General features: G+C 35.0%; 1 protein-coding gene across 1 annotated transcript in view; it reads left to right on the top strand.

Annotated features, from left to right (window-relative positions):
• Positions 1-11,687, top strand: part of LOC106108935 — a 28,662-nt gene extending 16,975 nt beyond the window's left edge. Inside the window, exons 2-7 of the mRNA XM_013290297.1 lie at positions 345-462; positions 641-832; positions 6,280-6,391; positions 7,108-7,208; positions 9,658-9,819; positions 10,899-11,687. Coding sequence (XP_013145751.1) covers positions 355-462; positions 641-832; positions 6,280-6,391; positions 7,108-7,208; positions 9,658-9,819; positions 10,899-10,997 — 774 coding nt within the window. The 5' untranslated portion in view covers positions 345-354 and the 3' untranslated portion in view covers positions 10,998-11,687. The remainder of the gene's footprint in view (positions 1-344; positions 463-640; positions 833-6,279; positions 6,392-7,107; positions 7,209-9,657; positions 9,820-10,898) is intronic.
• The last annotated feature ends 1,256 nt before the right edge of the window (positions 11,688-12,943 follow it).

Here is a 12,943-nt window from a genome sequence, read left to right as displayed (position 1 = left end):
TAGAGACTAGTATAACTAAGATATTAAACGACTTATGACCGGTTTCCCAGATAGTTTTACCATTCGTCAGTGTTATTGGTTCTTCGTAAACCGTAACCCGAGTTTTACTCCGTTGAAACATAGATCAAATTAACGCTAATGACAAAATAAGTGAAAACCTCAAAATCCCAGCATTAATAGAAAACTATAAAGGTTGTCGATAATATTGCCAAATCTAAATACACATTAAACCGCTCTTAATTGATGTCTATAATTTAATGGATCCACAGTTTTCAATAGCAATTGAAAAAATTGACGATCAAAACACATCAATGTTCAAATATTTATTATTTATATTGTTTCAGTTACCTATGTATGAGCGGGTGCTTCGCCCGAGCAGAGGTGGCCGGTGAGGCGCGTCAAAGCGTGCAGACTCTACTCACTATCTGCGCTGATCTCTGCCAGCCCTCTGCCACTGATACCGTAAGTATAGAACACGATCGACCTGCCGATGATCTAGTGAGTGGGGGGCAGATAATGCGTCCTCCGTTGATTAAGGTAACCCACCCGCTATTGCTGTCTATGGGCAGTCGTTTCGAAATTTTGGCGGATCCAGGTGTCCGCTTGTTTGCCACCTGATAATATAAAAAAAAACTGCCAGGGTTGCGAGCGCGCTATGGCGAAGCAGTCGCTCCGTCAGGCGCTGGGCACAGGGCTGTGCGGCTCTCGTGCGGAGTTTTGTATGCTGTTCGCGGAGGGTGCGGACTTGGGGCACTGCAGTATCTTCGTGCGGGCCGCCAGGACGGCGCACCTGCTGCGAGCTATCGCAGAACTGGATTATACTATTGTACAGGTTAGTTGTATGTCAAAAAATAATTTTGGATTCCCATAAGAACTTTACCTTTACTAGCTTTTTGACTTCTTAGTCTATGTGTTCTTTCAGATTGCCCTCTATGCAAAATTTTATCGAGATCTTTTCAGCAGTTCATCCGTTCAACATCCTAACTTTATTTATCTATACTCTATACTAATATTATAAAGAGGAAAGATTTGTATTTTTGTACGTATTGAATTAACTCAAAAACTACAGGGTCAATTTCAAAAAGTCTTTCACCATTCAAAATATACATTGTCAGTAACATAGGCTATATTTTTACCGTGAGCAACAGCTAGTAACATTAGTAAAAATCTTGTCTTTTGACTACATGTCACATGCAGTTGGTTATTTGTACAGTTTTCCCAAGTTGGATCGAGTATTCGAGGCGCATCTCTCTGTTTGCTCCGCCCTCTTAATTAACTGGAGCATCGTTACGGCGTGTTTGTGTGGGGTCAACACGATGAATGACAGCATACGAAAGAGAATAAACTTGATACATTCGTTGTTTGGTCAAAAAGACTCCATTTTCTAAGGTTGTCTCGTATCTAGCTTTCAAATTTATAAAATTGATAGTATTTCTAAAGCTTGTCCATTTTTAAGGGAAGAACAAGTTATTTGTTATTTGAAATAAAAATCTTTAGAGGTAATTAAATTAAAAAATGATTCAGTTATTGGTTACTAAGAGAATTCCTAAAGGTAAATCATGTGGATTGTCACTAGAGATCTATTAAACAACTTTGAATGTGCCAATAGTAGGAAATAACAGACAAATCTAATTTAATGTAGATAGTTAAAAATTACCACATCCGTTATTTATTAATTGATGTTATGCAATGGTATAATGTCGTCTCCAGAGATGTCTGTTTGTCCATCCTCGTAATGATGTTAGCTTTGCGTACAGTGGGGGCGCTTTGTATGGCTTATAGCTACTTGTCAAGATATTTTACGCTATCGTCATACAATACAGTTGGTAGATAAAGGCTGATGATGATGATGATGGTGGTGGTGGTGGTGGTGGTGATGATAATGATGATATAGAAATGTTTGGATAAAACCTATAATTTTGCTCCTGTCTAAGTCCGTGCGGAGTAAAATCTACTAATAAATATAGCCTATGTTACTCAGTGATAATGTTACTTTCTAATGGTGAAAGATTTTTTAATTTGACCCAGTAGTTTTTGAGTTTATTCGTTACATATAAAAATAAGTTCCTTTTTTAGTAACATTAATAAAGATTGACCGTAAAAATGACACATCATAACAAGACAGCTACAGTCGGATATGTTACATTTTTTGTTACTAATAAGAGCTTTAGCACTTATCTTTGTATTTTACCATCGTGTCAGTCTGTCTCACTATACTCTTTGACTACTTGAAGTTGATGTGTACATTACTCTATGGTAGGCGAGGTATCTCTTACATAGAGTACACAAGGGCGCCAGTGTCCGATGTCTGAGGTAAATCAACATTTATTCGCTGAAGTTAAGACAGACGCCATGCGACTCGCGTTACAACTAAAGATTTTAGTTTGTACTTGTTACACACGACTCCGCCCGCGTATAATTAAAAAATATAGCCTATGTTACTCACTGATATTGTAGCTTTTTAATGGTGAAAGAATTTGAGAAATTGACCCAGTAGTTTTTGAGTTATTTCAATACATACCAAAATACAAATCTTTCCTCTTTGTAATATCAGTACAGATGGATGATTTTAACGATTTTCTGAATTCTAGAAGAATAATATTTGCTAGGTATTAAGGCAATCACCAAAAAGGTCCACAAATTGCACATCCCCTAATTAACTTGTCCCTCTAAATTCATTTTACCTTTTTTAATCTTATGCCAACATTTGAGCCAATCATTTGGCCGTTTGAAGTTCATCGGTCAGGACTCGGTACTGACAAAGCTACTTCCAGTTTTAAATCGCTACCGTAGGCTAAAGTCAATTTATTACAGCTGTTAATAGTGATGTTGCGTTTCGGAAAGTATCCTTAATTTTATATCGATAGATTGAATTTATCACATTCGAGATCGGATTAAATTTGGTTAAAAATCTTTTAAAAAGACTGTTACTCTAATTTTGTGCGTCTAGAAATATCTAAAAGAATACGCGTTATTTATTACAAGAAAAATGCATTTGAAGCGTACTTTCAAGTCAATTCAACTAAACTTTGTTTTTTTGTTTATTAAGTATTTACTATTTTATTTGCCCTTAATTTTGTATTTCATAATTTACGATGTTTATCATTGCATTTTCATCAAAAGGATATTTTAAAGTATCGATATACTGGGATCGATATATGGGACATATCCCATCACTATCGTACCACCGCACACAGTGTTTGCTCTCTCCGCAAATATATTACGAGGTCTGTTTGCTCGGCCGCCGGACTGACATCGGGCTTCTGTACATTTTGGATATGGTCTGCACATTTATTGTACTTGTACAAGTCATTGATTAGATATTAGATATTTTAGTATTTGGTATGAATATAGCTCTATAGAATTCCCGATTAATTGTCTCTTTGGCCATTGAAGGAGAGATTTTGTATAAGAAATTTACACTAAGAAATAAATTTCGAATACGGCAGTTTAAAATCATAGTGACTAAATTTGTAGATGGTCTTTGGTAATTTATTTTTGATGCAGTGCAACACGTTGCATGTTACCTTCATTAGCTAGCTTCATTCCAGTCTTATTCGATAATAATGTTATAAAGCGGAAAGATTTGGATTTTTGTATGTATTCGATACCCTTAATAATTACTAGGCCGATTTTAAAAATTCTTTCACCATCTGTGAGTAAAATAGAATATGTTTTTTTTTTAAATTGCACTTTCGTCTTAAGAAACTACCAATGAATGGGTATTAGAAGGTATGGGTAGAAGAATTTCAAATTAGTTAACTTGCAGTGTTGTTCTTATTGAATAATCGCTTCCAAGTAGGTTCTTCAAAACAAATTTACGTACCGTAAAATTAAACCCAAACAGACTAATCAATTTAAAAAGCAAAACTTGCAATGCGCGTAAAATTTCTACACAAACATTGAAGTACAAATAGAGGGTCGAACGCAAGAAATCCCCAGACACTCGAACGTCAGAGCAAACTGCGCAAGAGTTGGCAAACGTAATGACAAACACAGAGTAATACTGTGCACACAGAGCCGACATCCTGCAAATATATAGTTATCTGCAAGAGAAATGCGGAGACACGTGTTTGAGCCACCCTCTGCTTCAGATCGTTTACAATTATAGTTGTATAGAGTTATTTCGATTACTGTTTTAAATTAGATGGATGGATCTTTCTATTGTAAATGTTAATATTCAATGCTCAAATGAATACAAAGGCCTATCGCTATTGAAGAATTTAATTGTAGCTTTGTCCAAAATCCACCTAAGTTTAATAACGTAGATGTGATTGATGACGTCAAATCTTACTATCTTCCTAATATTATAAATGCGAAAGTTAAGATGGATGGATATTTATTAGAGTTTGTAGCCTAAACGGAACGTATCTCGATGAAATTTGGCATAGATATAGATGAAAGTCTTTTGTTTGAAACACTTTTGTTTGTTTTTAATTCCATGCGGACGGAGTGGCGGGCGAAAGCTAGTATATTAATAAGTGTGTTTAAGTTAGTTATAGCTTATCATATTTCAATACTTAATTGTAAAAAGGGCGGAGTATTCTTAACTAAAGCAACAAACAAAACATTTGAACACAACGGAGTAACTAAACCCCAAGAGGTTTCCCCGACGTACTTTGATGTCTGTATTCGGGTTTATAGCATGAATAATGGCGCACCCATGGGGCCCGTGTTTGCAGCCCTAGTAATAGATAATAAACACAATTATAAGTTTATTAGCCGACACCGCAGATGCGCCTGCCCATACCCCAGGGTAATGCGGTTGCAGCATGATTGATGGTTATGCTGTTTTTGTTCCCAAAGCTTGTTAATAAGTTTATGCGTTTATCATTATTGTGATGTAAAAACCATATCACCAAATTTGACATAAATTTGACATCAGTTTTAGCTGCATAGTGTGGTCCTGCGAGATCGATTAAAGAGTGAATCGATACGTACTTGAATGTTATTTAAATTGAATACCTTCGTGTCGAAAATTCGATGTTTTTCGAATTACTCTGTTCTTATGGACTTTTTATCTTCTTCTTCTATATCTATAGGGTAAACACACACTACTTTGTGGCGTAAGATGTCAGCAATCACAGCATATTTTTGAATAATTCTTTCTTTAATAAAAAGCTCTACACTTACGACACGCTTTAGGCTATATATTTTCACGCTATTAAATTTAGGGCTATATAAATTGGAAAAAACCTTAATGTGGGAAAAAGACTATAAACTACAAGCTGCCAACATTAAGGAAGCAAGAATGCCATAGCACGGTAATTGGTATTATGACATTTGCAATTGTGAATTTGACAAATGTATATAATAAAATAAAGTTTCTATAAGTTCATGCGGATGAAGTCGAAAGGGAATAGCTAATAACTGAGTATAGATAATTAGCGTAGATTTTTTTGACAAGTGCAGTGTAGTACGTTATGAAAATTCTAAAATGGCCGCCACAAAAATCCATATTTTTAATGTTTAACCCCCAACTTACGAATAAACTGATTATAAACAAATTTTAGTACAATTATACTCAGATTATTCCTAAATTTAATTTTATACCGCGTTTATTTGTAAGGTTGTTACAGTGTAGAGTACGATACGCTATGAAATAATCCAAAACCGTCACTCGAGTACAATTGTCGTCTAGTCGAAATAAGTTCATCTATCGACCCCTGTGGACTACAATCTGAAGCCATTAGTGTAATGTGTCGGTACAGCACGTGACGTGACGGTCGGTTTACTGCGGCCAACACATCTCGTTGAGTATTCCACACGGCAAGCTCTCACGCGATCTCCGTTACTCTGATTGTTTTCGTGTGTGACCGACATTATCTCTGATTTTCCTCGAGACTGATTTAAGAAGTTCTATTGAGTCGAAGTTAGTGATTATCAAGTTACGAGCTGTTGTCGTGCGGCTTCCGCGTGAAATTATAAAAACTGAAAATAAAAATTTTATTGTTTACATTTGTCAAATGTCAAAATTCAAATGCACAAATGACAACGACGGCCTTTGACATTGGGTAAGAATTACTGTTACCATGGCAACCTTGCTTCCATAATATCGGCTTGAAGTTTATGGTCCCTTTCCCACATGAGGGTTGATTCCCCAATTTATTTATTAACTACGTTTAATAGTTTGAAAATATATAGTCTAAAGCGTGTCGTAAGTGTAGGTCTTTTTATTAAAGGAAGAATTATTCCAAAATATACTATGATTGCTGACATCCTACGCCTCGAAGAAGTGTGTTTATTTTTTTTTAGTACAGATGAAAAATTTGTATGTAGGAAGCCTTCGGAGAAGGAGGTTGGCCTCTAGAGTTCCGAGCTGCCGTCGCCCGCTTGCTGTCGCAGCACGCGCCCAGTGACAAGGAGGCGCCCCGTGCGCAGAACAAAAAAGGTAAACTCCTCCCACGTTGGTTCCACCCTTCTGTTTAGTTCTGCGTTTTCTTTCCTTCTGCGTAATATTTGAATCAGTTTCTGTGTGTTCTTGAATGCTATAATGACCCAAATTCAGTCAAAGCATTGCGGTATTTGGAATCATTAACAAATTAAATCGACTGAAGTAGTCTTTGGGTAGATTTTACTTTATAAATCTATTTAGTGGTAATTAAATAACTGATTAGTAACAATTCTGAGGATGGGTACATAAAGTAGAATTAAGATTCAATGTGGGTTGCAAAGGTAGAAGAAGACAGAAGAAAGTATGTATTGTGTGAGAGATATGCTTAAAAAGAGTGGATTCAGTTGTGGCTGACAGAGATGTATGGAGTATATACTGTGGGACCCTCTGTAGAAACAAGGAAAAGATGGTGAATGTAAGGAAAGTTGTATTTTTCTATGTGTAATGTGTTCTTTTTCTCTTTTTTTCTTTTTCTTTGTTCTTTTACATGTTATACGACGACACATAAACCAGAAAGTGTTAAGAATGAATTTGGATGGCTACAAAGGAAGAGGAAGACCGAAGAAAGTATGGATGGATTGTGTGAAAGAGGATATGCTTAAGAAAGGAGTGGTTTCAGATGTGACGGCTAAGAGAGATGTATGGAGCAGCACATACTGTGCCGACCCTCCATAAGGGATAAGGGCAAGTTGATGAATGTTTTATTCTACCAGGTCCGACTGGCCAGCGTTTAGACCAGTCGCTCTCGGAGACTATGGTCCTGGATCTGATTGTGCTCGTCGGATTTGTGGTTGTCGATAATCCACAATTACAGGTCAGTAATAATTACAACTTTATTTTAAGCCAGACATTTAATTATATAGACAAGGCAATGAACGAAATTCTGTTCACAGGCAACTTCTTTAAAAGGTACTATGTTGTTAAGTATTGTGCCAACTCATGTCGATGAATAGTTCTATCTTTTGCTATAAAAAAAACTTTTATCTAAAATAAGCATTTAAAAATTAATAATATAATATTTTGTGCAATTGCAAGGATCTACCAATAGATAGCGTTAGTAAGATTATGTGAAAAATGTTTTAATTGAAGCATCAACTATGCCTACTCTATATATTTTGAATCTCTTTGTGTTAAGCACTTAAAATCTGTAACATCGACATTGTTTCTTTGATTTTGACATCTTAAAACATAAACCAATTTGTTTCTTTACGATTTTATATGCTGTAACTTGTCTAAAATTATTTTTTAAAGAGTGCAGAATGGTGTAGGCACGTATACGTGCATTCTCACGGTTAGTGTAGTTTACGTTTACAATATATAAATGTCCTTTTGCAACGTTCGGACTTCGGTCAACTAAACTGTTTTAAAAAAATCCAATTTCCGTTGGACATCCGCAGTGAAGTTCTCATGCGGGCCACACCTGTGCTACACGTGTTTTTGAACGTAAATTCTACTAATACTTGGTTTCTGAAGTTCCTTTATTATCATATGTTAGCTTTTTATCTGTTTTGATGTACGTATTCTAAAAGGTTAGTCTGTGCTATATATAAAAAAATACCGTTTATCTTCTACCTAGCTCAGGAAGCAGAGCCCAATGATTATTGTTCAACTGATCGTGTTAATAAAGTGTTTTAATTTTATTTTTATCTTTATTTAAAATGATAATTTAAATCTTGTAATTGTGATCTAACCTTATTTAAATATTCATTTCATATTTTTAAAATGTAAGAATTCTATTTGTTAAGTTAATAATCGGACAGTAATTACATATAAAATTATTGTTTTAACTCGACTAGACGACGGTGAAACTAGCAGTGGCGTTGATTGTTGACACATGTATAAACGGTGTTATTGGTAAGGTTATTCTATACAAATTCGAAGATTACGTAAGAGCTAAAGAAGACTATATTTTAGTAAAGCATAATATGATTGTGGCCTATGTATAGTATAAGTATTCTTATTTTGTTACCTTTAGATTCATTAGTGTTAGGTTGATCCAAGTTTTAACGGAGTTAAAGTCAAGATACGTAATTCGGAAACCCAATTCAACCAACCAAATTACTAACGAGTGGTTAAACATAGCTGGGAATCCAACCTTTAATTTAATCATGCGTGCCGTAAATACTAAAAAAAGTACTGAAATGCAATAATTTGAATATAAAATAATGATTATTTAAAGATATTTTATGTGTTAAGTCTAATGCCATTTTTAAATGAATTGGTCAAATTTTGCCTACACTACTAGTTTTAAGTAAACAGTTCATCTACAGTTAAAACTTTTAGACCTGAGTATGTTTAGAAGACCTAGGGCCTCTCCCACCACTGGCTGATAAAGGCTCAGATAGCTTAAAATGACGTCACTATCAGATACGAGAACAAAATCCGATATTTCACATGTTTTACACGTTGGATTTTTATCAGACAATTTACAATTTGGTGGGATAGTTACTTAAATTAAATATTAAGTAAGTCTTAAAAATATGGTAGCAAGGAATTTTCCTCCTTTCTTAAGAGGTTCCCACGAGCACAGGTGTGTAGGGAAGTGTTTTAGGGTCGGTAACTTGTACGCGGGTTGTTTGACCATTACCATGAATAATTTATATTGTTTCCACTTTGTAATCAATTACTACAAGAACAGATGTGACTTTAATCTAAAAATGCCTTGTTTCGGAATTTTATGAAGCCAAGTTTGTAAAGTTTATATCATTGTAAATAATTTTTAATGTATTTTAAGAGAGTTTGTTAAAAGATGGTAGTTGATGCTTTAAATTGTATTCTTATCGTTTTATGCAAAATTTTGAACCCATAAGACGTAGTAAACGATGAAAAACGATCGAGCGGTTACCGAAATACCCAAATTTAGCTATGGTACCGCTTCCTATAGAAATACGCAATAGAATTGCGTTGCCTACCCTCGATCGACGGAGGAGATGCACATAAAGAGGATATTTCCCCTTCTTATTCGTCTTCACCGTCATTTCCGCGTACAGTCTGATGAGTGTGGTGCCGAAAGCCCAATTTTAGTCCTTTTCCTGTTCCACCCTCTTATAAGGAAAGGATTGAATGGGAACTTTCCCATGAGATTTGACGGTGGAGACGCATATGAAGGGGAAATATCCTCTTTATGTGCGTCTCCGTCGATTTAGAGTAGGCAACACAATGCCATTGCGGACGTCTATAGGCAATCGCTTCGCCATTTTGGCGGATTTAGGTGGCCTGCTCGTTTGCCACCTTATTATTATAGTTTGTTTCGGGATGTCCAGGAGACGATTTGTGACGGGTGGAGTGTGATCCGCACTCTTTGTACGTTGCCCGCCAACTGGCTGGTGTCGAGTCCGCACAGCCACGCGCTGCTGCCCACTTTGCTGGCGCTGGCGCAGAGACCGGCCACGGCGGCCGCCGTCGCTGCGGACTTCAGCACACACGTCAGTATCACAACTAATTCTACTTCTCTTCCTCATCATCACCAGTCCCCACTATACGTCACTATCACTATACGTCCCCAATGAGCTCGGAGCCTACCCTAAGTTACTGATAAGGCCTTAGTCAACCTGCACTGCGGGTTGACTTCACACATATCTTTGAATTGCTTCCCCAATATGTGCATCACGATGTTTTCCTTCATCGTAAGAACGTCGGTTAAATTATGTACATATGAAATTCGAAATATTAAAAATCACATCCGTGGGATTCGAACCAAAGACCTGTAGATTACAAGTCAAGTGCATGAACTACTGACCGACATAACTCTATCCGTCATCTTGGTCATCACTTCATGTTTCTTTCACGCAATTTTTAATTATACCTCTACCTACCGCACATAACTATAGTTCTTGTCTAACCTTTTACTCCTTAATTTCTCTACCATTAGGGCTACTCTCAAACTTCCTCTATACTCATTACGTATTTATCAATCGCAACTACACTCACCAATATAAAAAAGATAGGCTAATGTGGACCAATATGATATTCTGTAAATATTCCATTGGGCTGATGGTGATGTGATAATTGCTTCTAATAATAGACAGACAGACACGTGTTTTACGAAGCAAAAGCTGCTATTGTAAAACAATGGCCTATCTATTAATACAGATCGGTGAATAGAATACACCAAGAGTGTTGCCAGAGGGTCGTAGAAAAACGAAAAAATGTAAATAAGAATAAAATCAAATTAATATAAGCTGTCCTTGTCTATCGGCTGGCAACATCTATTTTACTCAAATTATTATGACCTTGAATTATTAAGTCGAAGTACAGTAAAACCTCGATAAGTTAAAGTCCAAGGGAAACACGAAATATTTTAAGTTATCAAGGGTCTATGTTGTAGAGGTTTTGGGCTCTGATGGGAAGGGAACATATTATTTTTAAGTTACCGAGGTTTGAGCTATCGAGGTTCTACTGTATTCCCAAATTTTATATGAAGGAAAGGGAGAAAAGGAAGGGAAAGGATGTAATAAAATCACTATATTATTGTAATTTCTTTATAAATGATTGATTTTCACAGATGCTTACCAACTTTATGGAAAGCGAGGACGCTCAGAAACTCAAATTGATACAAATTATCAAACAGTCACGGAACAGGAATAACGATACGAATAATTAACTTAAAGCTATATTCTGATATACATACTTATGTACTAATGTATAATATTGGATATAACGCTATTGCGATATTCACGATTTAATCACAATTTACTCGACTATGGTTTTAAAAACATTTGTTTTAACTGACAATTTGTACAATCGCGGAAATCTGTGGTGTTTCCTTTTCAGAATTATATTGTACTATACAAATTCTGTTTATTATAATAAAGGTAGCAATGAGTTTTGCAAACGATGGGATATTAAAAATCAATTAGCCGTGTTACTCCATCCTTTATCACGATACGTACTAAAACTGCTAAGATGGAACAGACAGATTCCCTGATTGTACTTTAAATGTATTCTTTAAATGAAAGAGGTTTTTGTTCGTGTTTCAATGGAAAATACTATATCCATGTCTTTGAAGCTTTCCATAGACATTCATAAAAGTATATCAAAATTCAAACTTTATGCCGGCTCGTTATCTGCGACCCAAAAATGTATCAAGTGAGGTTGTGTTGTTTATCTTTTTATCCCGCCGATAAAGGTACTAGTTATTTCTCGCGACTTTGTCCGTGTCAAATAAAAAATAGTATAAAACAGCCTATGTTACTAGTGAGTAATTATCTTATCAGTGGATAACGTTGCTTTTTAATGGTGCAAGAATTTTTGAATTCCGTACAGTGAATTTTGAATTAATACATTATTTATTTATTTATTTATTTAAAGGCACTCAGCATATGTGCATTACATGTAAAAATAAAAATCTTTGCTTTATAATATTATTATATATTTAAAACAGTCAATACAATCAAAGAGTTAAATTATGCCTTCCATGATATGGAAATAAATAAAATTTACAATTAATTTTGCACATACGTTTCTACAATAAATGAAATTAAGTAAATTAAATATATTTTTCCCAAATTGGTAGAAAATAAACTTGAGTCTCGTACGAAGTTCCGAGCTTGCGTAAAGTTTGGACACCACTATACATGCTATATGTTGATTGTTAGCGAATGTATCGTCGTTAGATTAGTTATTCGATGTAGTATTGAAATATACTATCGTTTTATTAATAGTCTTTTAGCTTTATTTCAAGGGATTTTGCAATTTAATGTTTTAATTTAGATATGTCAGATTATTTTAATTCCGATTTTAGATTATCTTACGCTTTGTGTTTAATCTGAAGAGAAAACTGTAGCAATTATATTAAAAAGTTTACTGTCGCAATGATTTTTGACTATCTATTCCTATTTAGATGCTAGACCGATGTCTAGAATATCTAAAACTTTAGTAAAAGCTTTTTGAAGGAAGGAAAAAGTTCTCAATTCTTTCGGTATCTATTTGGTACCTTTTAATTAAAAAGTATTCAGTAGTTTTTGAGTTTTTTAAGCGTATTAAAAGTCGATTTTTTTTTGGGTTTTCGTGTCCAGACTATTAACAAAACGATAACAAATGTGTAAAATAGTAAATGTAAGTCGATGTTCCCCGCCTTCTAGTAAACTGTCATCTAATTTCACTTACATCAAATTATTTTTCGTCGTAAAGAATTTATGATATTTATTTTTGGATAACTATTGGTTTATAATAAAAACTATTAGATTTCTTATTGATTTACTAAATCTTTGAGACTGAATGTTTCCTTAGTGTAGTGTCCTTCATCTGTCCAAATTTTATTGGAGTTTTCATCGTAAGTTTCTTGTAGTTTTTGATGTTGCTATACATTTTCTACGTAGTTTCTCGTAATGGAATTTATTTCAACTCGGACAACTGGGGATGACTGAATGAGATTGATGAAGGATTTGAACTCTAGACTCGATATTTCCGTTGTGAGAGTTGATATATATTTTTCGCTTTTTCATGTTTGTTTATTTTGAAAGGATTTTTTTTTGACGTCGAAATTTTAATTCGTATGGGATAAGATGCCTTGAGGTACGTTGATATACAGAAAGACTTAGGGCCACC

This window comes from Papilio polytes, unplaced genomic scaffold (assembly GCF_000836215.1).
Source record: "Papilio polytes unplaced genomic scaffold, Ppol_1.0 DF821400.1, whole genome shotgun sequence".
Classification (NCBI taxonomy): domain Eukaryota; kingdom Metazoa; phylum Arthropoda; class Insecta; order Lepidoptera; family Papilionidae; genus Papilio; species Papilio polytes.
This window is presented reverse-complemented; position numbering and strand designations above follow the sequence as displayed.